At 41.6% G+C, this 27,345-nt stretch overlaps 2 protein-coding genes across 6 annotated transcripts in view; one reads left to right on the forward strand and one right to left on the reverse strand.

The window, feature by feature from the left end:
• The first annotated feature begins 575 nt into the window (after positions 1 to 575).
• Positions 576 to 26,641, forward strand: wdr59 (WD repeat domain 59). Of its 2 annotated transcripts, XM_061875819.1 has the most exons (25): positions 576 to 671; positions 3,843 to 3,892; positions 3,956 to 4,091; positions 4,179 to 4,267; positions 4,341 to 4,421; positions 5,616 to 5,653; positions 8,084 to 8,172; positions 8,252 to 8,368; positions 8,444 to 8,521; positions 11,236 to 11,392; positions 11,476 to 11,555; positions 11,618 to 11,747; positions 11,816 to 11,937; positions 12,006 to 12,170; positions 12,241 to 12,336; positions 12,400 to 12,504; positions 17,507 to 17,628; positions 19,046 to 19,199; positions 19,336 to 19,469; positions 19,560 to 19,641; positions 19,704 to 19,816; positions 23,241 to 23,361; positions 25,884 to 26,041; positions 26,113 to 26,255; positions 26,318 to 26,641. In XM_061875819.1, the coding sequence occupies exons 1-25, from the start codon at positions 618 to 620 to the stop codon at positions 26,551 to 26,553; spliced, it is 2,850 nt and encodes a 949-aa protein (XP_061731803.1). In that variant the 5' UTR covers positions 576 to 617; the 3' UTR covers positions 26,554 to 26,641. The 2 variants fall into 2 exon arrangements, with proteins under 2 accessions (XP_061731803.1, XP_061731812.1); XM_061875828.1 differs by lacking the exons at positions 23,241 to 23,361; positions 26,318 to 26,641 and having other exon boundaries at positions 26,113 to 26,253.
• The window catches only part of gpatch1 (G patch domain containing 1), a 29,510-nt gene continuing 28,745 nt past the window's right edge, over positions 26,581 to 27,345 (reverse strand). For all 4 annotated transcript variants that reach the window (XM_061875805.1, XM_061875789.1, XM_061875798.1 and 1 more), the window contains exon 20: positions 26,581 to 26,751. In XM_061875805.1, the coding sequence (XP_061731789.1) occupies positions 26,706 to 26,751 (46 nt within the window). In that variant the 3' untranslated portion in view covers positions 26,581 to 26,705. The remainder of the gene's footprint in view (positions 26,752 to 27,345) is intronic.

The following is a 27,345-nucleotide window of genomic DNA, read 5'->3' on the forward strand; positions in this document are numbered from 1 at the left end:
GGTTCATGAACTTAATTCTAAACATTTCTTTACAAAAAAAAATAAATCTTTTATATCAATATTTATGGAACATGTTCACAAAAAAATCTAGCTGTCAACACTGAATATTGCATTGTTGCATTTCCTTTCACAGTTAATGAACTTACATTCATATTTTATTGAAGTATTATTCAATAAATATATTTATAAAGGTTTTTTGAATTGTTGCTATTCTTTTAGAATATTTAAAAAAAAGTCTCACGCACCCCTTCCAATAACCACTGACTTACAACAAATAAGAATATTCTATTACTGTTAAGCAAACTATGAATGACAAAACACGCCAAAACATGTTTCCTTTATCATAGCTACACGTATGACGAAAACCCGCGTGGAAATCAGTGGTATTCAGTGAGGTATGTTGAATTAAATGCGCTGACAGGTCATTTCTACTGCCAAATGAATTGCACTGAGTGGAGCGGATCACCACCCCAAGATGGCGGCCCCGCGTCTCGTCAGCGCCACTAGGCAGTAGCACTCGATGCTGCGTCTACTTATAGCGCAACCACACTTTAACAACCATTGGTTGGGCGGTGTCACGTGACGCTTTGTTGACAAGCCAGGCAGCAGAAACAAAGATGGCGGCTCATTGGAGCGGCGAGAATGTGGTGTTGGAGTTTCGCGACGCGCAGGTGTGTCGTTTTTAAACAATTCTTTCTTTGTTTAGACTTCTCCACATAAGTCAACTTTCAAATCTTGCTCGGACTTTTTTAGGTCCGCGGGGCCAAGAATGGAATGTCCGGCTGAAAAAAAAAAAAAAAAAAAAGAAAGTCGTAGCCTCGTAGTAAATAACAGGAGTGTGTCAGAAAAGTTGATGAGTAATCACACTATATGTATTTACTTTTTGTAAAGTTGCGGACATTAAACGAGCAGAAACAATGCTGCAATCACAGCAACACTGCAGGATAAAAAAAAAAAATAAAAAATATTGCCCCAATACACACTCACACCTCGAAAACAATTGGATGAGAGTGATGCTTAAAGGCCTACTGAAATGAGATTTTCTTATTTAAACGGGGATAGCAGGTCCATTCTATGTTTCATATTTGATCATTTCGCGATATTGCCATATTTTTGCTGACAGGATTTAGTACAGAACATCGACGATAAAGTTTGCAACTTTTGGCCGCTAATAAAAAAGCCTTGCCTTTACCGGAAGTAGCAAACGATGTGCGTGTGACGTCACAGGTTGTGGAGCTCCTCACATCCGCACATTGTTTACAATAATGGCCACCAGCAGCTAAAGCGAGTCGGACTGAGAATTTAGAGTGAAGGACTAGAACAAAAAAAAAAAAAGGCGATTGCAGTGGGAGCGATTCAGATGTTCTTAGACACATTTACTAGGACAATTCTGGAAAATCCCTTCACTGCCTATTGTGTTGCTAGTGTTTTAGTGAGATTAAATAGTACCTGAAAGTCAGAGGGGTGTGACCACGGGTGTGTTGACCGCCAGAGTCTCTTAGGGAAGTCACGCAGCTGCAGCAGGACGGAAGCTCCGCTGATGTCTCCGGTAAGAGCTGACTTATTACCACAATGTTCTCACCGACAACTGCCGGTTGACATGTGGTCGGGATCCATGTTCGCTTGACCGCTCTGAACCATAGTAAAGCTTCACCTTCGGGAATTTTAAAAAAGGAAACACTGGCTGTGTTTGTGTGGCTAAAGGCTAAAAGCTTCCCACCTACATCTTTCTACTTTGACTTCTCCATTATTAATTGAACAAATTGCAAAAGATTCAGCAACACAGATGTCCAGAATACTGTGTAATTATGCGATTAAAGCAGACTACTTATAGCTTGGATTGGGCTGGAAAATATTTTCAGCTACAACCCGAGACGTCAAACGCACGCGTCATCATACCGCGACGTTTTCAACACGACACTTCGCGGGAAAATTGAAATTTAGTAAACTAAACCGTCTTTATTGGCATGTGTTGCAATGTTAATATTTCATCATTGATATATAAACTATCAGACTGTGTGGTCGGTAGTAGTGGGTTTCAGTAGGCCTTTAAATCATGAAGTGAGTTACTTGAGTTTTGAAATGGTTGAACTTATTAAACAATGACATTTTATCGTGTTTGGTCGCAGTACAAAAAGCAGGTCACACGACCGTAACAAACTTATATTTGACAACTATAAATGGTAAATGGGTTATACTTGTATAGCACTTTTCTACCTTCAAGGTATTCAAAGCGCTTTGACACTATTTCCACATTCACCCATTCACACACTGATGGCCGGAGCTCCCATGCAAGATCCTAACCCCGACCCATCAGGAGCAAGGGTTAAATTTAATCTCAAGGACACAACGGACGCATACTTGCCAACCCTCCCGGATTTTCCGGGAGACTCCCGAAATTCAGCGCCTCTCCCGAAAACCTCCCGGGACAAATTTTCTCCCGAAATTCGGCCGGATATGGAGTCCACGCCCCTTCCAGCTCCATGCGGACCTCAGTGACATGTCGACAGCTTGTTTTCACGTCCGCCTGCCCAATGACGTTATAACTGTAGCATGATCGAGGGCGAGTTCTTGGTTTCTTATGTGGGTTTATTGTTAGGCAGTTTCATTAACGTCCTCCCAGCCCGGTAACAACACACAACAACAGCCGTCACGTTTTTATCTACCGTAAAGCAGTTCGTCTGCCGTAAACAGCAATGTTGTGACACTCTTATACAGGACAATACTGCCATCTACTGTACATGCACCACAACACCTCCAGGCAACTTCAACCCTTTACTAATACCCTCCTCCATTCACATCCCATCTCCCCGGGTTGTAAATAACCTAATGTAAATAATCAAATGTATTTCTAATGTATATACTTGTTCTCATGCTATCTGAACTCACTATGTTCTCTGCTGGCTGTACATATCCTACTAAGTAAGACCTACACTGTTTCAATGTCCATTTCTCTGTTGATGCAATTGTTGATGACTGAAGTACTGATATCAACCAAAGCTCCTCATCCCACCCCCCGGATTGTAAATAATGTAAATAATTCAATGTATATACTATTATGATTAACTTTTGTGATGACTGTATTATGCTAATAGTATATATTTGTACCATGAATTGATTAACATGGACCCCGACTTAAAGAAGTTGAAAAACTTATTGGGGTGTTACCATTTAGTGGTCAATTGTACGGAATATGTACTGTACTTTGCAATCTACTAATAAAAGTTTGAATCAATCAATCATGCATATGTGACAACAACATCTACGGCTTTTAGAGAGTGCAATGCACAACTGCGCACTCAACAGCTGTAAATATACTCCTCCCCTCTTAACCACGCCCCCGGCCCCACCTCCCGAAATTGGAGGTCTCAAGGTTGGCAAGCATGAACGGACGTGACGAGTTTGGTTGATTGTTTGGGGATCGAACCAAGAACCCTAAGGTTGCTGGCACGGCCACTCTCCCAACAGCGCCCGACTACATAAAGTTCAAGTACCACTGATAGTCACGCACACACTAGGTGTTGTGAAATTACCCTCTGCATTTGACTTATTCCACCCTCTGGGAGGTGAGGGGAGCAGTGAGCAGCAGCGGCGGCCGCGCTCGTGTATCGTTTTGGTGATTTAACCCCCAATTCCAACCCCTTGATGCTGAGTGCCAAGCAGGGAGGTAATGGGTCCCAATTTTTTTGTAGTCTTTGGTATGAACTCACGACCTACCGATCTTAGGGCGAACACTCTAATATGCTTCTGACGTTACCATGGTTACCATCAAGAAGGAGTACATAGCAGCCTCTCACATCCCCACCTGTCCATTGCTGACCATGTTGCGTTTGTGTTGCCAGGCGACCACCATGTCCGTGGACTGTCTGGGCTCGCACGCCGTGCTGTCTGGGTAAGCAAAGTCAACAAGCCGGTTTTTAGCTCAAAGGTCACTTTTCCCCTTACCACCCATCAGACGTCGTTACCTGTACATGGTCAACTTGGAGGCGCCGTGTGAGTTGGCGAGGAAGATGGCTCGCCACAGTAAGTGGGACGTGGGCACGGTCCAGTGGAACCCTCATAAGAGCCACTCGCACGTCTTCGCCGCATCGGTTAGTTTTTCCTCCCCGCGCCTTAACGGTCGGCTCACTTCCTGTTTGACAATTTTCACTGTGTGTGTGTCTGTGTGCAATACCCAGAGCAACCAGCGTGTGGACTTGTACTCGTGGAAGGACGGCAGCACCGCAGATGTCCACACATCCTTGCAAGGACACACAAGAGTCATCAGGTATCATCAGATGGTCCACCAGACCGGAACCATGTGGTCTCACTGTGTGTGTGTGTGTGTGTGTGTGTTGAAGTGATCTGGACTGGTCGTGCTTTGAAGCAGAGTTCCTGGTCACCAGCTCTGTGGACACTTTCATCTACATCTGGGACACCAGGTACTTGACGCTCTATGGTCCACGGCAGTGTTTTTCAACCATTGATGTGCCGTGAGAAATTTTGCATCTTCACTTAATTGGTCCAAAAATATTTTTTGCAAATCAATAATGATCATTTGCAAATAATGTGCCTTTGTCGAGTGTCTGTGCTGTCTAGAGGTCGGCAGGGTAACCATGTAAAACTCCATATCAGTAGGTGGCGCTTTGTCGAAGTCGGAATGCGCGGAGAATGGTTTGTCATGATCCCAATTTGCAGAGCACAGCGGGAGACGGCGTGCAGGTGAAATGGTATGTAATGATTAAACCAAAAATGAACAAAAGGGAAAGGAAAAGGCACGGAAGCTTAGGGATGGCTATGCAAAACGAAAGTAAAACTGAACTTGCTACAAGGTCATCAAAAACAGAATGCTGGACGACAGCAAAGACTTCCAGCGTGTGGAGCAGAGATGGCGTCCACAAAGTACATCCGTACATGACATGTGAAGTGAATTATATTTACTCAAAGCACTTTACATAGTGACACCCAATATCTAAGTTAGATTTAAACCAGTGTGGGTGGCACTGGGAGCAAAGTGGGTAAAGTGTCTTGCCCAAGGACACAACGGCAGTAACTAGGATGGCACAAGTGGGAATCGAACCTGCAACCCTCAAGTTACTGGCACGGCCACTCTACCAACCGAGCTATGCCGCCCTACATGACAATCAACAATGTCCACACAAAGAAGGATAGCGTCCGCACAACTTAAATAGTCTTGGTTGCTAACACAAAGCAGGTCAGGCAAAAGCACTTAGGTGTGAAGCTGCTATGGGAAATCACCAACAAAACAGCGCAAGACAGGAAATAAAGCACTAGACACAGGAAAACAACAACAAACTGAAAATAAGGCACGACATCTTGGTGGAGTTTCATTTTTTAACCTTTTCTGCTAGTGGTGAGCCTCCGTATTTTCTTTATTAAAAGAATGTGCCTTGAATTGATTAACGTGGACCCCGACTTAAACAAGTTGTAAAACTTATTGGGGTGTTACCATTTAGTGGTCAATTGTATGGAATATGTACTGTACTGTGCAATCTACTAATAAAAGTTTCAATCAATCAATCAAAAAGGCTTAAAAAGGGTTGAAAAACACTGGTCTACGGTCTGGTTTGCTGCTGACCCTCAGGCTTTGACGTGGGTGATGTTCTTCTCCACAGAGACACTCGGAAGCCTGCTGTGGCTTTGTCTGCCGTTGGTGAGGACACACACCTCGAAAAACTTGCCAGAAGCTTTTGGTTTAGGGGTGTCCAAACATTTTCCACCGGGACACAGACACTGAAAAATCATATTTTTCATTTTCAAAACCAATACAATATTTAGACTTTTTTTTAATCTTTAGGGTTCTCCTCAAGTTTAGGGTCTTGGTCATAACATTTTAAAAAATAAGTATTTTTTTAAATTATTATTTTTGAATGCTTAAATCTTTAAATTAATTGTAGATATAAAGGTTTTCTTTGATGTTTTATGCCCTTTTTCTCAAAACCCTGTTTTTAATGGCAAAAACACAAAATATGCAATATTTTCCCACCCTAAAAAAAATCTTAAGTAGGCTACAGTATTTCATGTGAAGTAATTGGAACCTTAAATTGGTCAATAATTCATAATAACATTTATTTTAATTAATTCTCATTTTTAAGCAATGATTTGAAAAAATATATATATTAGGGATCTAAAAAGGCCCAACTGATAAAAGTGTAATTTTTTTTTTTACTGTTAATGCTTAAGTCTCTAGATTGCAAGGCCCATTTAATATGGCCCGCAAAAGCCTGGAAATAATATTTGTTTATAAAGTATATTTTCTTACTAAATACAGTATATTCGTTATTTGTAGTTTGAAAGAAAAAAAAAAAATTTTTGCATGCAACAAACTTTAACATAATCTAATAATGCATCAAATAATACATCTACATACATTCAAATAGTTTTTCATCAAAATAGAAATAAATACCTAAATATCTGCTTGACTTATGATTTAAATGCAAATATTCTATCAACGTGTACAGTGTGAAAATAAAAAAAAGATGTTATAATAAAAGACAAGCAGCCCTGTTGCTGTAATTTTGCTGTCAAAAAAACAGTGGTAGTAGTTTTCCATTTACAGAAAATACACAATAATGGTAGATTTTACGGTAAAACAAAAAAATGGCAGAAATGAGAGTGTGGGCCGCTATTTTTCGTTGCAGTAATATGCTGTAAAAAAAAAAAAAACATTTTACGGTAAATTCCTCTTTTTTATTTTATTTTTCAACAGTTAAATTCTGGTAATTGAGTTGCCGTTACTGCAAAATCTACAGATTTTTTTTTTGCACTGTACGTAAAAAATATGCAGGGAATCCTCATAAATGTAACATCCATATATTATTCAGTTACATGCGTTTATTTTAGGGGAGGCATAACTGTTTTGCTTTTGTTTTATGCCATTTTTGTCAAAAAAAAATAAAAAAAAATTTAAATGGCAAACATACACAATATGCAACATTTCCCCCCTCAAAAAATTTAGGTGGATTAATTTTTTGTCATGTAATTGAAGCTCTGAATAGGGAAATAATTCATAACAACATTGATTTTAATTCATTATTATTCCTTGAGAAATTACAGTTTTAAATTGTGAAGTGTCAACATTGCAACTTTTGCTCATTATTTCTCACCCATTTGCTGTTTTAGTCCACTTTTTATGTGTTTTTGTAATAGTCTTTTTAGAAAGCCCATTGGGCCGCACTTTGGACACTCGTTTTAGTTGATTTAAATCAGGAGTGTCAAACCCACTTTCATTGAGGGCCACATCGCAGTTATGGTTGCCCTCGGAGGGCCGATTTTAACAATAAGTAATATATGAGTATACCTGTATATATATAATGCAAACACAATATATTTTTTTACATAAGCTGCAAAAAAAAATATTTAAATTTTACTTCAAAAACTGACAGTTAATTCACCAGAATTTTACAGTAAAAAAAGTGTTTTTTTTACAGAATACAAAAAACTTCAATAAATGGAATGAAATACTGAAACAATACCACTGGCTTTAGTGGTAAAATTCAAGCAACAGAGCTGCCAGGTTGTTTTTTTTAACCATGTTTTAATGTTTTTTTAAAAAATGTTTTAGTGTCTTACTGTATGGGGAAAAACAATACCAAAGTTGATTTTACGGTAAAAAAACTCAGTCGGCAGAATTTAACCGTAAAATTTATTGTCAATTTTGTCTACAGTTTGATTGATTATTTTTTTTAAATCATAGGTCAAGCAGATATTGAAGAACAGTAGCTATCTTTATTTTAACAAAAACATTTTTTTTTGAATACATGATATAATATTGAATTTTAAAAGATATGCAATTGCATGAAGTACATTATTTTTTATTTCAAAAGGGTAAGAACAAATATATTTAGTATGAAAAGATTAAGCATTTTATTACCGCATATTATTTCCAGGCTTTTGCGGGCCACATAAAATAACGTGGCAGACCAGATTTGGCCCCCGGGCCTCGAGTTTGACACCGGTGATTTAAATGGACTGGACTTTGTTTGGAAGCGCTGTCAACAATTATGGAAGCCAATCTAGAAGTTATGTGCAAAGTGGACGGAGACTAAAGTGAAAGCGGGCCTTCTTCTGTGTCGTGTTTCAGCCGGCGCGTCTCAGGTGAAATGGAACCGGAGGAACCAGAACCTGCTGGCGTCCAGTCACGACGGAGATGTTCGGATCTGGGACAGAAGGGTAAGTTGGGACACTCAGATGTGATCTTTGAAGACGTGGCTCAGTGGGCGTGGTCAAAGTGTTGTTTTTGTCGGAGCAGAAGCCGAACACGGCTGCAGAGTACGTGGCGGCCCACTTGTCCAAGATCCACGGTCTGGACTGGCACCCGGACAATGAGTTCATCCTGGCTACAAGCAGCCAGGACAACTCAGTGAGGGTGAGGGTCCACAAATGAACTGCAGCTACCAGCTTGTCAGCATTCTCAGTCATCACTTGGATTGTGTTTTTGTAGTTTTGGGATTTCCGACAACCCAGGAAGTACCTGAACATCCTTTCGTGTCAAGTGCCCGTGTGGAAGGCTCGCTATACGGTGAGAACTTCACCGATGATCCACGGCCATCGGCCACAAACTGCATTTTACTGTGTGTGTTCTTGGATTTCTACCCTTCTTGAGACATCAACAAGAAAAAGTACCTCCATATGACGGTGAACAAGTTAGGACCGAAATCATGGTCCCAATACGGAAAACCATTGCCTCTATTAGAGAATCAATTAATTGCACCCCTGGTGGTGAAATCTATCAAAATTAGGGTGATCCCAAAAAGGAAGAATTTTCAAATTGACTTGTGTGTCGGTTTTAAAAGTGCTCCCCCTCTGGTCAACATATGAAATAACAAGTGTGTGTGTAAAAATTTGAAGTGCTCACCCTCTGGCCAACATATGTAATAAAAAATGTGTGTAAGGAATTTAAATGCGCCCCCTTTGGCCAAAATTAATTTAAACAAATTGGTAAATATGTATATAGAGACATATTGTAATAACTTGAAGTAAATAATTAAGATTAAAAACCAATTACTAACAAAAAATTCAAGAACAAAAACATTAACTAAAAAGCAGTCTCTCACAATTTGTCGACTTTTTTCTTATAAAATTGGGAATAATTTGTCATATTCTTTCAGTTTCTGTAATATTGCAATATTTTCATGTGAAATTATTACTTTTTCATGTAAAATTATGACTTTAATTCAAAATAGTGACATCCATCCATCCATCCATTTTTCTACCGCTTATTCCCTTTTGGGGTTGCGGGGGGCGCTGGCGCCTATCTCAGCTACAATCAGGTCCAAAAAATCTGACTTTCATCACATTATGGCAATTTTTTTGTTGTTTTTGTAAAATAGTGATATTTTTGGGGTAAAATTATGACTTTTGTCATTTTGCCAAGTGAAATTCTGATTATTATATTGCCAACATTTTACAGTTTTCTTATAAAATTATGACTTTTGTAGAGTAAAATTGCAACTGTTTTCATAAAATTGAAAACATTTTGACCCCTTCTTTTAAAATTGCAACTGTTATTGAGTAAAAAAACAACTTTTATCATAATACTGCACACGTTGTTTTTCTTGTGACATTTTGACTTGCGTTGAGTAAAATAAGGACTTATTATAATACTGCCGAAATTCTAAGTTTTTGTTGTGAAATTGTGACTTTTTTCTTGTGAAATTCCAACTCATTTTTCACAACAAGCTTTTTTTATATTTACATAGTTGTGTATATAATATGGGCAGCACGGTGGGCGAGGGGTTGGTGTGTCTGCCTCACAATACGAAGGTCCTGAGTAGTCATGGGTTCAAGCTGGGGATCTTTCTGTGTGGAGTTTGCATGTTCTCCCCGTGAATGCGTGGGTTCCCTCCGGGTACTCCGGCTTCCTCCCACTTCCAAAGACATGCACCTGGGGATAGGTTGATTGGCAACACTAAATTGGCCCTACTGTGTGAATGTGAGTGTGAATGTTGTCTATCTGTGTTGGCCCTGCGATGAGGTGGCGACTTGTCCAGGGTGTACCTCGCCTTCCGCCCGATTGTAGCTGAGATAGGCACAAGCGCCCCCCGCGACCCCAAAGGGAATAAGCGGCAGAAAATGGATGGATGGATCATTTGCACCCCTGGTGGTGAAATCTATCAAAATTAGGGTGGTCCCAAAACGGAGGGATTTTTCAAATTGACTGTGTGTCGGGTTTAAAAGTGCTCCCCCTCTGGTCAACATATGAAATACCAAGTGTGTGTAAGAAATTGAAATGCGTTCCCTTTGGCCAAAATTAAATAAAAACATATGTATATAGAGACATACTGTAATAACCTGAAGTAAATAATGGAGATTAAAAACCAATTACAAACGAAAAATTCAACAAAAAAAAATAAAATAATTAAAAGCAGTCTTTTTCTCACAATGTTTGAACTTTTTTTTATAAAATTGGGAACAATTTCTCATATTCTTTCTGTTTCTGTAATATTGCAATATTAACTTTTTCATGTAAAATTATTACTTTTTAATGCAAAATGGTGACGTTTACCATGAATTGATTAACGTGGACCCTGACTTAAACAAGTTGAAAAACTTATTCAGGTGTTACCATTTAGTGGTCAACTGTATGGAATATGTACTGAACTGTGTAATCTGCTTATAAAAGTTTCAATCAATCAATCAATCAAAGTTTGTCATAAAATTCTGACTTTTATCACATTACCAATTTTTTTGTTCTTGTAAAATAGTGATATTTTTGGAGTAAAATGATGACATTTGTCATAATTTTGCTAAGAGAAATTCCAAATATTATTAATATATTGCCAAGATTTTACAGTTTTTTAATAAAATTGTGGCTTTTGTCGAGTAAAATTACGACTCTTGTCATAAAATTGCCAAAATCTTGAGATTTTATTCTAAAATTGCGATTGTTATCTAGTAAAATTCCAACTTTTATCATAATATTGCACACATGTTCAGGTTTTTTAGTAACATTTTGACTTGCGTTGAGTAAAATTACGACTTTTATTATAATACTGCCAAAATTCCAAGTTTTTCTTGTGAAATCTCCTTTTTCACAACAAGCTTTTTTTATATTTACATAGTTTGTATATATTATTATTATTGTAAATACACATCTTTATATATCTAGAACGGGTGATCCAAACGAAATGATTATTCTGAGGTCTCAAGAAGGTGACCATAATTTGATTGTGTGTGTGTGTGTGTGTGTGTGTGTGCGTGCGTGCGTGTGTGTGTGTGTGTGTGTGTGTGCAGCCCTTCTCCAACGGCTTGGTCACAGTGATGGTTCCTCAGCTGAGACGTGAGAACAGTCTTCTTCTGTGGTCAACCTTGGACCTCAACAGTCCCGTCCACGCCTTCGTGGGACACGACGACGTCGTTCTAGAGTTCCAGTGGAGGCCGCAGAAAGAAGGTCCGTGCACGCAAAGGTCACGGTCCCGCCCCCTTTTTCTGCGATACGTCACTGCTCTTCCTTGCTTGTGTCCGGTGTCTCAGGTACGAAAGACTACCAGCTGGTCACGTGGTCCAGAGATCAGACTCTGAGGATCTGGCGGGTGGACCCTCAACTCCAGAAGGTGAACGTCAACCCCGGTTACACGCGCGACACGCGACCTTTGACTTTTTCTTTTCCGCGCAGCTGTGTGTCAGCGACTTGGCGGACGACCTGATGGATGAAATGTCTCTCAACATGGACGCGGATAAGTTGCTGGCGTCCAACGACCCTGACGGACAGCACGCCAGAACTCCTGCCGGACAACACCCGCACGGTGGCACGCGCCTTCTGTCCACATGCGTGTCGCTCTCCCCGCGTGTCTCACTGTCCCTTGTCCATCAGATCCAGACGGCGTGGCGGGCTCGGGCACTCGCCAGGACTCGGCCGCGTCCTCGGGTCTCCCTCAGACGCTCCAGCAGGAATTCTCTCTGGTCAACCTGCAGATCAGGAACGTCAACGTGGAGGTGAGCCGTGGACAGACGGAGTCGTAGAGGACGTGTAGACGCTAACATTACTCGCCCGGGGGGGACAGATGGACGCGGTGAACTGCAGCTGCGTCGTGTCCGCTCATTTTGGGAGCCATCAGGTCAGACTGCTGATGAAATTCCCGGGACAGTACCCCAACAACTGCGCCCCCACCTTCCAGTTTGTCTCCCCGACGACCATCTCCACCGCTATGAAGAGCAAGATCCACAAAGTAGGCCTCAGAAAGAGTCCCCTGAACGCACCAGTTCTTTGACGTCTCATGTGTCCCTCTTGCCGCTCAGATCCTCACGGACGTGTCCCTGCAGAAGGTTAAGAGGAACCAGAACTGCCTAGAACCTTGCGTCCGACAGCTCGTGTCCTGTCTCGAGTCGGACATGGTGAGAGCGTCTCCATCATGGCGTCCGATGACTTTTATGCTACTAATTGATGTCCCTTTGTAGACGCAGGACGACAGTCCATCCTCGGGCCCCTTCGTCCTGTCCAATCCTGTCGCTCCGGCGCTGCAGGCCTTTCCCCGAGTCATCAACACGTACGGGTCCTACCAGGTAAGCGACTCCAAGCACTTCCTATTAGGGCTGCAACTAACGACTATTTTTATAGTCGACTAGTCATCGGCAATCTTAACGATTAGTCAGACCATAAAGCGTACGCGTATTCAGTGGCTGTAATTTAGCCATCACCTTTTAAACTCAGCTTGAAATTTTTCAGCGTGTGCTTACTAACCACTACGATGACTAAGTCACATAAATTGAAATAACTATTAGACTTTTGTTCATTTCAAAGAAAGGACAGGAAAAGTGCAAAGTAAAACGAGTATATAGTTTTATGTAAAAAAAGGACAGTTAAAGGCCTACTGAGATGAGATTTTCTTATTTAAACGGGGATAGCAGGTCCATTCTATGTGTCATACTTGATCATTTCGCGATATTGCCATATTTTTGCTGAAAGGATTTAGTAGAGAACATCGACGATAAAGTTCGCAACTTTAGGTCGCTAATAAAAAAGCCTTGCCTTTACCGTAAGTCGCAGACGATGACGTCACAAGTGTGAGGGCTCCTCACGTCCTCACATTGTTTTTAATGGGAGCCTCCAGCAGCAAGAGCTATTCCGACAGGGAAAACGACAATTTCCCCATTAATTTGAGCGAGGATGAAAGATTCGTGAATGAGGATATTGAGAGTAAAGGACTAGGGAAAAAAAAAAAGGCAATTGCAGATGTTATTACACACATTTACTAGGATAATTCTGAAAAATCCCTTATCTGCCTATTGTGTTAGTGTTTTAGTGAGATTAAATTGTACCTAAAATCGGAGGGGTGTGGCCACGGGTATGTGTGTTGACTCAGAGTCTCTTAAGGAAGTCACGGAGCTGCAGCAGGATGTCTCCGGTAGGAGCCGACTTATTACCGCAATTTTCTCACTGAAAACTGCCGGTTGACATTTGGTCGAGATCCACGTTCGCATGACCGCTCTGTTCGCCTTCTGTAATTTTAAACAAGGAAACACCAACTGTGTTTGTGTGGCTAAAGGCTAAAAGCTCCCACCTCCATCTTTCTACTTTGACTTCTCCATTATTAATTGAACAAACTGCAAAAGATTCAGCAACACAGATGTCCAGAATACTGAGTAATTATGCAATTAAAGCAGACTACTAATAGCTTGGATCGGGCTGGAAAATAATGTCCGCTACAACCCGAGATGTCAAACGACGCGTCATCATACGAGTCATCATACAGCGACGTTTTCAACACGACACTTCGCGGGAAATTTAAAATTGCAATTTAGTAAACTAAAAAGGCCGTATCGGCATGTGTTGCAATGTTAATATTTCATCATTGATATATAAACTATCAGACTGCGTGGTCGCTAGTAGTGGCTTTCAGTAGGCCTTTAAAATAGCAGCGAAAACAACAAATGATAAAACTAGCTTGCTCAAAAAAGTATTTTGTGATCCATCCATCCATTTCCTACTGCTTATTCCCTTTGGGGTCGCGGGGCGCACTGGTGCCTATCAGCTACAATCGGGCCGAAGGCGGGATACACCCTGGACAAGTCGCCACCTCATCGCAGGTATTTTGTGATATGTTTAAAAATCTGTACACTGATATATTATTGATTATTGGTTAACTCCTGGCAGTTTTAGCACTCCAATAGACTCAATGCATATACAGTCGTGGTCAAAAGTTTACATCCACTTGTAAAGGAGATAATGTCATGGCTGTCTTGCGTTTCCAATCATTTCTACAACTCTTATTTTTTTGTGATCGAGTGATTGGAGCACATACTTGTTGGTCCCAAAAAATATTAATGAAATTTGGTTCTTTTATGAATTTATTATGGGTCTACTGAAAATGTGAGCAAATGTGCTGGGTCAAAAGTATACATACAGCAATGTTAATATTTGCTTACATGTCCCTTGGCAAGTTTCACTGCAATAAGGTGCTTTTGGTAGCCATCCACAAGCTTCTGCTTGAATTTTTGACCACTCCTCTTGACATAATTGGTGCAGTTCAGCTAAATTTGTTGGTTTTCTGACATGGACTTGTTTCTTTAGCATTGTCCACATGTTAAGTCAGGACTTTTTCGGAAGGCCATTCTAAAACCTAAATTCTAGCCTGATTTAGCCAATCCTTTACCACTTTTGACATGTGTTTGTGGTCATTGTCCAGTTGGAACACCCAACTGTGCCCAAGACCCTCCGGGCTAAAGATTTTAGGTTGTCCTGAAGAATTTGGAGGTAATCCTCCTTTTTCATTGTCCCATTTACTCTCTGTAAAGCACCAGTTCCATTGGCAGCAAAACAGGCCCAGAGCATAATACTACCAGCACTATGCTTGATGGTAGGATGGTGTTCCTGGGATCAACATATTGCTGGGTATTGTGGCCATACAGCTCAATTTTGGTTTCATCTGACATCACATGGACAAAGATAAGACCTTCTGGAGGAAAGTTCTGTGGTCAGATGAAACAAAAATTGAGCTGGTAAGCAGAGGAGAAGTAATGTAAAATACCAGCATTGGATTAAAAGCAGGGAAAGGCGGGCGTGGCCACGGGAGTGCCGCAGTAAAGTGAAGTGAATTATATTTATATAGCGCTTTTCTCGAGTGACTCAAAGCGCTTTAAATAGTGAAACCAATTATCTAAGTTACATTTAAACCAGTGTGGGTGGCACTGGGAGCAGGGGGGTAAAGTGTCTTGCCCAAGGACACAATGGCAGTGACCAGGATGGCGGAAGCGGGAATCGAACCTGCAACCCTCAAGTTGTGGCACGGCCACTCTACCAACTGAGCTATGCAGACGACAAGACTGGAGAATAATTCTCAAAATAACTCAAATAAATGCTTTGTCAGATATCAAAACATATTTGGTTAGAATTATTGACACAGAGTAATTTTTTTTCTTAAATTAATTAAAAAGAAAAAAAGGACTCCAGAAATAAAGGAGCTTTATTTCATGCATGGCAAAAGGGCTGGTGCTTAAGCAATGCTTATTTGTGTGAGTGAATGATATTTATACAGCGCTTAACATAGTGAATCCTGTGTGGCGCAGTGGGAGAGTGGCCGTGCGCAACCTGAGGGTCCCTGGTTCAAATCCCACCTAGTACCAACCTCGTCACGTCCGTTGTGTCCTGAGCAAGACACTTCACCCTTGCTCCTGATGGGTGCTGGTTAGCGCCTTGCATGGCAGCTCCCTCCATCAGTGTGTGAATGTGTGTGTGAATGGGTAAATGTGGAAGTAGTGTCAAAGCGCTTTGAGTACCTTGAAGGCAGAAAAGCGCTATACAAGTACAGTTTTATCATTTATCTATGTCACATTTAAACCAGTGTGGATGGTACTGGGAGCAGGTGGGTAAAGTGTCTTGCCCAAGGACACAATGGCGGTGAGGATGGCGGGATCGAACCTGGAACCCTCAAGTTGCTGGGACGGCCACTTTACCAACCGAGCCACGCCGCCCCTTTACTATCAATTTTACTACGGATTTATTTTTAAGTATTAAATAGTGGTATCGTATGTGTACATATTGTATCTGCTGATGTAATTTTGTTGTAGTTTTAATTAAAAAAAAATAAAAAAAAAATATATATATATATATATATATATATATATATATATATAAATCTGCTATGAGGAAGCGACTTGTCCGGGGTGTACCCCGCCTCCCGCCCGATTGTAGCTGAGATGGGCACCAGCGCCCCCCGCGACTCCAAAGGGAATAAGCTGTAGAAAATGGATGTGTGTGTGTGTGTGTGTGTGTGTATATATATATATATATGTATATATATATATATATATGTATATATATATATATATATATATATATATATATATATATATATCAGTGGTTCTTAACCTGGGTTCGATCGAACCCTAGGGGTTTGGTGAGGACAAAACACACCCGATTCATCGTGTCAATAAAAACTTCTCCCTATCGGCGTATTACGGATACGGCAACAGCAGAAGTCACACTGATTTGCAGGTGTGTAATTTGTTGTGAGTTTATGCACCGTGTCGGTTTTGTTCTTTGAACAAGGTGATGTTCATACACGGTTCATTTTGTGCACCAGTAAAAAAAAACATGGTAACACTTTAGTATGGGGAACAGAGTGGCCGTGCGCAACCCGAAGGCCCCTGGTTCAAATCCCACCTAGTACCAACCTCGTCACGTCCGTTGTGTCCTGAGCAAGACACTTCACCCTTGCTCCTGATGGGTGCTGGTTGGCGCCTTGCATGGCAGCTCCCTCCATCAGTGTGTGAATGTGTGTGTGAATGGGTAAATGTGGAAGTAGTGTCAAAGCGCTTTGAGTACCTTGAAGGTAGAAAAGCGCTATACAAGTACAACCCTTACCATTTATTTATTTAATTAGTGCCTTAACATGCAAATTAGTAACATAATGGCTCTTTACTAGTCATTATTAAGTACTTCTTAATGCCTAATTTGGCACGGCCTCATTATAACCCTAACCAAATAACTCCAAATTAAGTCGTTGTTACTTAGAATATGTTCCCCCAGTGTCAAAAAACCTTTAAATTAAGTCTTTGTTACTGAGAATATGTTCTCCATACTAAAGTGTTACCAAAAACACATAACTTTGTCTTTAATTAAAAAACAAAAACATTTTTTTTTTCACTAAGAAGGGTTCAATGAATGCACATATGAAACTAATGGGGTTCTGTACCTCCAACTAGGTTAAGAACCACTGATATATATGTATATATATATATATATATATATATATATATATATATATGTAGATTGAGGGAACCCCTCATGAAACAATTCTGTGGAGATGAAGTAGTCTTGTGATTTTTCCCACACCTACATATTGCGCTCTACCACGGTATCGACCACTATTCTCTGGATAATCCAATCAAGATATATATATATATATATATATATATACACACACACACACATCAAAATGCCAAAAGGCAGCGTTGATAATAGATCGTTCTGTACTTCCTATTGGTACTGGTAAAGTAATCATTATTCGTCACAGCTTGTTGACAATACTCTTACTGCCTTTAACAAACACACACACTTTTTCAGGACGCCAATATTCCTTTCCCTCGCACATCTGGGGCTCGCTTCTGCGGCACCGGCTGTCTGGTTTACTTCACGCGGCCAATCACCATGCACCGCTCAGTGCCGCCCACGGAGCCCACTCCCAGGTACCAGTCACATGCTTACATTTGTGTTAAAGCCTACGTATCAAAGTCAAGGCCCGCAAATGATCTATGATAATATTTGATTAGTATGAAAAGCGGCCCGCAGGCCAAAGCCGCCTGCTGCTGTTTTGCACGCACCAATACTCCATTATTGTTGGCGCCAGGAATTTTCAAAATAGGGTCGCAGGGACCCCATCCAGTCATAAAAATGGGGTCCCACTTTTTGTAAGCGTTTTGAAAACAAATGATAAATGTATGCATTATCCTGTGATATCTCACATTCTATATTGTGTTTTGGAAAAAGGTTGTCATAAACGTTACTTAATTCATGAAAAAAATAATACAAAAGAAAACAAGTTTATGCATATGTAAATGTATTCAGTGCTAAACATTCATTCACTTTCTTCTTTCTTTCATGGATCTAAACCAGATCTGGGCAAACTGAGGCCCAGGGGCCACATGCGGCCCGTTAAGCTTTTCAATCGGGCCCGCCGGACAATCCCAAATATTTATTTTTAGATCAATAAGATGGCAAATGTAGCTGATATTGTGATGTGCAGTCATGTTTTCTAATGACCGTAATTCTTCAACTTTACAAAGTATTTCAATGGTTGGAAGCTGCGCTTTTGGATGATATACAGGTTACTATGGTCATCTAATTTAGTTACTATGGTCATCTAATTAGTTACTATGGTAATCTAATTAGTAACTATGGTCATCTACGTCACATCATCTGAGACGAGTCACCAAGCAGTGTGGGTGGGGAGCGTTTCTACAGACGTGGAAGGAGATTTTCACAACAAAGTTCTAAAACTTAGTGATATATCAGATATATCAGATTGTAGGTGAGTTTATTTTGTACCCTTCGCGTTCATATTTCACTGTTTGTTGCCTTTTTGTTGCGTTTCACTTGATTGTAAAATATGTCGATCGAAAGGGGGTGTGATGTTCATATTTTGTCAATATTCATTGTTTTATCATTCATAGAAATTTTTTAAATTCCATTACATTTTTTCAGGCGGTTTATCAAATAGTTTTTAGCATTCAATCAGACATTATTGTGAGGTTTCGTATTAGTGTTCCTAAAAATAGATATACCGGCCCCCAGACACAATTTTTTCTCTAAATGTGGCCCTCGACTCAAAATAATTGCCCAGGCCTGATCTAAACTTTACCGCTGCCCATATTTTTATCATAATTGTTTCAGAATGTGTTTGTTCTATTTTTGGCTAAAGTAAGACAAAGAAAATAATCTGAAGTTGTCTTTATTTTTGTAGTTTTAATGCCATGAATTTAATACTCCGGCCCGCGTTTGCACAGATTTTTTTCCATGCGGCCCTTGAGCTAAAATGAGTTTGACACCCCTGTGTTAGAAGAAGCTTTTTCGCGCTCGGCTAACACAGACGTGTGCGTTCGTCAGGTCGCTGTCGGCTCTGTCGGCCTATCACAGCGGAGTGTTGACCCCCATGAAGATCCGCTCCGAGTCTCAGAGCACGCTGCGTCTGTACAGCAGCAGTCCGACTCGCTCGGACAAAGACACCGTGTCCATCTCGTCCTTCTACTACAAAGAGCGGGTGACATGCACACACACACGCGCACATTTCAGTACCATCAAATGTATGTGGTTAGTTCAATTGACCTGGGACAGCAACACGCTTTCCTTCGATACACATGCAAAACTTCACTTGTATCCCCTCGTGTCCCCTATAGAAGTCTCGCCGCTTTAAGACCAAGAGGGACGGGGCGGACTACGCCAGCCGATCCATCAAGTTAGCGGGAAAGGTGATCATCCAGGAAATCTCCTGCCTGCTTCCGGTCCACAAAGTCCTCGGAGAGAACTACATGTCAGTGAACACATCGTTCTATTCCCCTCTTCACGCTTCCTTGTTTGCTATGATGTTTGACCCCCGACGTCTCGCCCCTCCTTTTCCTAGCCTGAACATGCATGACATCCAGGACACGTGCCAGAAGAACGCCGCCGCCGCGATGGCGGCCGGACGTCGAGACGTAGCCAAGGTAGAGGCCGCTCTGATGTCATGTAAACCTCAGTAAACGGACGATGACGCGTGTGTGTACAGGTGTGGGCTCTGGCGTCCGCAGCAACAAGTCGGGACCTGAGTCCGGACTCGGACCCGGACACGGACGCCCCCTGGGCGAGTCATCCGTTTGGTCGCCATCTACTAGACACTCTGTGAGCTATTTTATTTTATCAAACTTCCATGAATATGACGTAGTACAGTGGAACCTCTATTTACATACTTAATTGGTTCTTGAACACGGTTTGTAAATCGGAAAGTTTGTATAGTGAAGCAAATTCATCCGTAAGAAACCATGCAAATATAAATAATGGGTTCCTGCCTTGGCAAAAGTCTATATTTTAGTAAAGGCTTGTACACTTAAAACACAAACACAAGTGCTATACAGTACTGTATATTAAAAATACATAACAAGGAGGTGATGGACTAACTCTGTATTAACAATCCAAACAACAAAGACTAGCTAAACTGTGCTGTCAACACGAGCACGTCCTTTTGGTGCCCTCACAAACTATCAGAAATCATAAAAATCCTTAACTTTAGCAACCGTATTGCTACAAAAAGAAACATAAAAAAAAAAATCCACTTACGATAACATCGGCAAAGGAGGAGCTGACGTGAAAAGACAAAGGGATAACAGAGGCAGGGTCTGTGTTTGTGTGCACGTGGAAGAGTCGCCGCTAAACGAGAGTAGCTCTTCTCCGCTGTGAAAGAAGTCTGTTTTGACATATTTTTCCAGAAATAAAGTTAAAGTACGCTATTACCAATGATTGTCACACACACACGAGGTGTGGCTAAGTAATTTTCTGCATTTGACCCATCACCCTTGGTGAGAGGAGCAGTGAGCAGCAGCAGTGGCCGTGCCTAGGAATCATTTTTGGGGATTTAACCCCCAATTACAACCCTTGATGCTGAGTTTTTTTTATAGTCTTTAGTATGACTCTGTCTCACAAGCTACCGATCTCAGGGCGGACACTCTAACCCATTGGTGTCAAACTCTGGCCCGCCGTGTAATTTAATTTGGCCCTTGAGGCAATATCAATTTAGCATTAGAGCTGGCCCGCCGGTGTTATACAGCGTCAGTGCCGCTGTAACACCGCATTCACCGCTAATACTCATACTTGCCAACCCTCCTAATTTTCCCGGTAGACTCCCGAAGTTTAGTGCCCCTCACGAAAATCTCCCGCGGCAACCATTCTACCGAATTTCTACCGATTTCCACCTGGACAACTATATTGGGGGGCGTGCATTTAAGGCACTGCCTTTAGCGTTCTCTACAACCTGTCGTCACGTCTGCTCTTCTTCCATACTAACAGCGTGTTTGTTAATATTTGTGGCTTTTACACATACACACACACGCAAGTGAATGCAAGCATACTTGGTCAACAGCCATACAGGTCACACTGAGGGTGGCCGTATAAACAACTTTAGCACTGTTACAAATATACGCCACACTGTGAACCCACACTAAACAAGAATGACAAACACATTTCAGGTGAACATCCGCACCGTAACACAACAGAACAAATACCCAGAACCCCTTGCAGCACTAACTCTTCCGGGAAACTTCCAGAAAACTGACCAATAATTAACGTTTTATTCATGCATTTTCTCTTGCTACTTCAAGGCTTGAATGATTGGTTCATTTATTATTGTTATTTTATTTTCAAATTTACTATTAGCCTGTGGAAAAAAAAAAGATGTTTACCTCAGAAGATTGATTGCAAATAGAAAAAAAGGCATTACATTTTTATTTAAATTTTATTTGATATGCCATTGATATTTTTTTAAATTATTATTTGAAACTGGATTTTGCATGTCACTAAAGTTATATAAGCCTTGCTTGTTCAATATTTAATGCAAAACTTGTTTGGGTCCCTATTAAAAGGTTCATTTGTTCAACCTTTGCCCGCGGCTTTGTTCCGTTTAAAATTTTGGCCCACTCTGTGTTTGAGTTTGACACCCTGCTCTAACCACTAAGCCACTGAGTAGGTGACATTCTAATGACAATTAAAACTTGCCGTAATACAAAGCCTGCTTTGTTGAAATTTCCATACTTGTGAGCGCCATTAATGTAACCCTCACAAATAATTTTCTTCTTGTCAAGTCTTTTTCGGACTCATATTTGAGTTTATACATGCATTGATGTATAAAAAGACAGATAAAAGTGGTTGGTATTTGAGAATAAATCTAAAAGTAAAATATAGTGTAGATATGCACCTAATTGCAGGAAATGTAGTCTTGATTTTTGAGAAGGTTCTCTTGGGGTATGCTTATTTATACCCCCATTATTTACTTTTGAAATTCGATCTCAATTCTGTATGCTGCTGCTGGAATTTATATTTTCCTGAGGGAACTCTCCTGAAGGAATCAATAAAGTACTCTCTATCCATCTATAGCATGGGTGTCAAACTCTGGCCCGCCGTGTAATTTAATTTGGCCCTTGAGGCAAAATCAAATTAACATTACAGCTGGCCCGCCGTTATTACACAGCAGCGGTGCCGCTGTAACACCTCAATTTCTCACACTTGCCAATCCTCCCGAAGTTCAGTGCCCCTCCCCAAAATCTCCCGGGGCAAGCATTCTCCCGATTTCCACCCGGACAACAATATTGAGAGCCTTTAGCATTCTCTACAACCTGTCGTCACGTCCGCATTTCCTCCATACAAACAGCTTGCAGGCCCACTCGCATAACACATGCGGCTATTACACACACATAAGTGAATGCAATGCATACTTGGTCAACAGCCAAAGAGGTCACACCGAGGGTGGCCGTATAAACAACTTTAACACTGTTACAAATATGCGCCACACTGTGAACTCACACCAAACAAGAATGACAAACACATTTCGGGAGAACATCTGCACTGTAACATAACAAACACAACAGAACAATTACCCAGAACCCCTTGCAGCACTAACTATTTCGGGACACTACAATATATTTTGATATTTACCTCAGAAGGCTGCAAATAGAGGCATTAAAAATGTATTTACATTTTATTTGATATGCCATTGATATTTTTTAATAATTATTATTATTTGAAACTCGATTTTGCATGTCACTACAAAGTTACTGTATATAAGCCTTACTTGTTCATTGTTCAATGCAAAACCTGTTTGGGTCCCTATTAAAAGGTTAATTTGTTCAACCATGGCCCACGGCTTTGTTCAGTTTTAAATTTTGGCCCACTCTGTGTTTGAGTTTGACACCCCTGATCTATAGGATTGTTGCTCTTTTATTCTCAAAAGGATGCTCACATCCCTGAAAAACACCGAAAAGGCACACGCTGAAGGGCTGAGAAGTGACTAGTAGAGTAATGGCAGCAAGTGACCTGGATGGCTCCGCCTCCCCAAATATATTGCGCCCTGTTTTTTGCCTGCAGGCGTGACACAAAATGAATGACTGAAAGAAGCGTTTGCACACGGAGGCATATTTGTCTGGATGTAAAAGTTCGTAAATGGGAAAGTTTGCAATCAGAGTGGTTAGTAAATGGAGGTTCCAGTGTATATTGTAATGTCGGCAGCAAGTGCGAGGTCAAGCTTTAATGTGCCGTGGCTGCTGTGTGTCACCCTCAGCGTGGACCATTACAGTCACATGAGCGACGTTCAGACGCTGGCTATGTTGTGCAGCGTCTTCACAGACTGCCACTCGCCGCAGTCTCGCACCCCCGCGCTCCTGCCGCCCCACTCGCGCAACGTAAGTAGTGACACGCCCCTTTTTATTTGCATACCGTGAGGAGCACGTGAATTTAAAGGCCTACTGAAACCCACTACTACCCACCACGCAGTCTGATAGTTTATATACAGTGGGGCAAAAAAGTATTTAGTCAGCCAGCGATTGTGCAAGTTCTCCCACTTCAAATGATGACAGAGGTCTGTCATTTTCATCATAGGTACACTTCAACTGTGAGAGACAGAATGGGAAAAAAAAATCCAGGAAATCATATTGTAATAATTTTAAATAATTTTTTTGTAAATTATGGTGGAAAATAAGTATTTGGTCAACCATTCAAAGCTCTTACTGATGGAAGGAGGTTTTGGGTCAAAATCTCACGATACATGGCCCCATTCATTCTTTCCTTAACACGGATCAATCGTCCTGTCCCCTTAGCAGAAAAACAGCCCCAACGCATGATGTTTCCACCCCCATGCTTCACAGTAGTTGTGGTGTTCTTGAAATGCAACTCAGTATTCTTCTTCCTCCAAACACGACAAGTTGAGTTTATACCAAAATGGATACATGGATGATACAGCAGAGGATTGGGAGAATGTCATGTGGTCAGATGAAACCAAAATAGAACTTTTTGGTATAAACTCAACTCGTTGTGTTTGGAGGAAGAAGAATACTGAGTTGCATCTCAAGAACACCACACCTACTGTGAAGCATGGGGGTGGAAACATCATGCTTTGGGGCTGTTTTTCTGCTAAGGGGACAGGACGATTGATCCGTGTTAAGGAAAGAATGAATGGGGCCATGTATCGTGAGATTTGGAGCCAAAACTTCCTTCCATCAGTGAGAGCTTTGAATGGTTGACCAAATACTTATTTTCCACCATAATTTACAAATAAATTATTTAAAATTCCTACAATGTGAATTCCTGGATTTTTTTTCCCACATTCTGTCTCTCACAGTTGAAGTGTACCTATGATGAAAATGACAGACCTCTGTCATCATTTGAAGTGGGAGAACTTGCACAATCGCTGGCTGACTAAATACTTTTTTGCCCCACTGTATCAATGATGAAATATTAACATTGCAACACATGCCAATACGGCCGGTTTAGTTTACTAAATTACAGGTTTGAATTTTCCGCGGAGTTTCCTGTTGAAAACGTCGCGGAATGATGACGCGTGTTTGTGACGTTATTGGTTGGAGGGGACATATTAGCCTAGCACCACTTACGGCTGAAAGTCGTCTCTTTTCCTCGCGCAATTACACAGTATTCTGGACATCTGTGTTGCTGAATCTTTTGCAATTTGTTCAATTAATAATGCAGAAGTCAAAGTAGAAAGATGGAGGTGGGAAGCTTTTAGCCTTTAGCCACACAAACACACAGTGTTTCCTTGTTTAAAATTCCCGAAGGTGAAGCTTTACTATGGATCAGAGCGGTCAAGCGAACATGGATCCCGACTACATGTCAACCGGCAGTTTTCGGTGAAAAAATTGTGGAAATAAGTCGCCTCTTACTGGAGATCAGCGGAGCTAGCATCCTCCTGCAGCTGCCGTGACTTCTCTCAGAGACTCTGGCGTCAACACACCTGTGGCCACACCCCTCCAACTTTAAGGTACTATTTAATCTCACTAAAACACTAGCAACACAATAGGAAGATTAGGCATTTCCCAGAATTATCCTGGTAATTGTGTCTAAAACATCTGAATCACTCTCACTCCTTGCCTGTTTTTATTTTTTAAAATTTAGGCCTTCACTCTAAATTTCGTCATCCACAAATCTTTCATCCTCGCTCCATTTAATGGGGAAATTGTCGCTTTTTTCGGCCAGAATAGCTCTAGCTGCTGCTGGCTATTATTCTAAACAATGTGAGGATGTGAGGAGCTGTCACGCCAAAATTCTTCCCCCCTACAAAAACCTTACCCCCGGAAGAAATTTGGCGTGACAGCCCCTCTAATGCCTGAAGGACCCCAATGAGGGTGTGACAATACCAAGTTATTTGACTCTTAAGGGTTACAGCTGCAAAATTAGCGAAGCAAAAATAGCTTGAAAGGTTTGTATGCTGGAATGCAAATATTTTTACCTCACCGTTATTTTTCACCAATGACAATCAGCCAATTATAATGCTTTTCAAACAGACAGCTGTGTGGGCTGCTTTAAGGTCCTTTTACCCTCATTGGGGTCCTTAAGCATTAGAGGGGCTGTCATGGCAATTTTTTTTCCGGGGGGAAGGTTTTTGTAGGGGGGAAGAAATTGACGGAGCCCTACAACCCGTGACGTCACGCGCACATCGTCTGCTACTTCCGGTACAGGCAAGGCTTTTTTATTAGCGACCAAAGGTTGCGAACTTTATCGTGGATGTTCTCTACTAAATCCTTTCAGCAAAAATATGGCAATATCGCGAAATGATCAAGTATGACACATAGAATGGACCTGCTATCCCCGTTTAAATAAGAAAATCTCATTTCAGTAAGCCTTTAAAACACGTGTCAGCGTATCCTGCAGGCTGAGCTTGCACGGGAAGTGACGTCATGCGACCTTTGCTCAGCTCAGCTTCGTGTCCGAGGCGACGTTCCCGTCAGCGTCGCGGGACTCGGAGCACGCCGGCTCCTGGAGCGAGTCCTCTCCCGAAGACTGTCGCTTCGGCAACCAGGGCCACGCTGACCCGCGTGAACTAGAGAGTGAGCAGCACGACATGAACAAGAGGTGGTCACGCACACACGCACAATGATGACATGTTAAGACAGCATTGTGATGTCACTTCCTGTCCTTTGCAGGCTTTTGGACCCGACCAACACGCTGCAGTTTGACGACTTCAAGAAGTGTTACGGGGAAATATTGTACCGCTGGGGTCTCCGAGACAAGCGAGCTGACGTTCTCAAGTTTGCGTCCTGCCCCCCGGAGCCGCACCAAGGAGTCGGTACGTTGCCGACTTCCTGTCCGTCCCGCATCAACGCTAACACCTTATCTGTCTCGGCGCAGAGTTTGGCGTGTTCTGCTGCCACTGTCGCAGCCAGGTGCGGGGGACGCAGTGCGCCGTGTGCAGGCGCCTTACCTTCCAATGCGCCGTGTGCCACGTGGCAGTGCGTGGCTCCTCCCACTTCTGCCTAAGCTGCGGTCACGGCGGTCACACGGGTCACATGATGGACTGGTTCCGCCGCCAGGACGAGTGCCCGGCGGGATGCGGCTGCCGCTGTCTGCAGCAGAGCGTCTTCTGATGAGCCTCGCATTGATGATGAAGATCGTTGTGAATTGTGTCGTTTATTTACTGCCGTCAAACGATAAAAAAAGGTTTTATTCACGTGATGATGTCGTCAGGTCAGTTCTTTCTAAAAGTCATTAGAATGTTCATCCGTGATGGGGTCACAGGTCATTTTGCTGCCAGTGATGATGTTGATGATGTGACGCTCTTCAGCCTGCAAGTACAAGGAGTATTAATAGAATTGAACAGAAAGTACTTTATTGATCCCTGGGGGAAATTCAGCACCACAGTTCGCTCACAATAGACAAAAATAATATATAACATATATATATAATGAGAAGCCATAACAAACTGGCTGGGTCAGGGGTGTCCAAGGTGCGGCCCGAGGGTCCGCTGCTCATTTTCAAAGGCCTGAAGCACATTTCAAAAAGATTACGAAAAATAACACAAAAAAGAGGAATAAAAGAGCCAACAGGCGAAATGTAACAAGATAATGTTGACTCTGATAACACAAAGTTGGAGCGGTATAGCTCGGTTGGTAGAGTGGCCGTGCCAGCAATTTGAGGGTTGCAGGTTCGATTCCTACTTCCGCCATCCTAGTCACTGTCGTTGTGTCCTTGGGCAAGACACTTTACCCACCTGCTCCCAGTGCCACCCACACTGGTTTAAATGTAACTTAAATATTGGGTTTCACTATGTAAAGCGCTTTGAGTCACTAGAGAAAAGCGCTATATAAATATAATTCACTTCACTTCACAAAGCTGCCATGTGTTAAAGTGTTAAAAGTAAGTCATGTATCTACAAAGCC

This window comes from Nerophis ophidion, linkage group LG02, assembly GCF_033978795.1.
Source record: "Nerophis ophidion isolate RoL-2023_Sa linkage group LG02, RoL_Noph_v1.0, whole genome shotgun sequence".
In the NCBI taxonomy this organism is placed as follows: domain Eukaryota; kingdom Metazoa; phylum Chordata; class Actinopteri; order Syngnathiformes; family Syngnathidae; genus Nerophis; species Nerophis ophidion.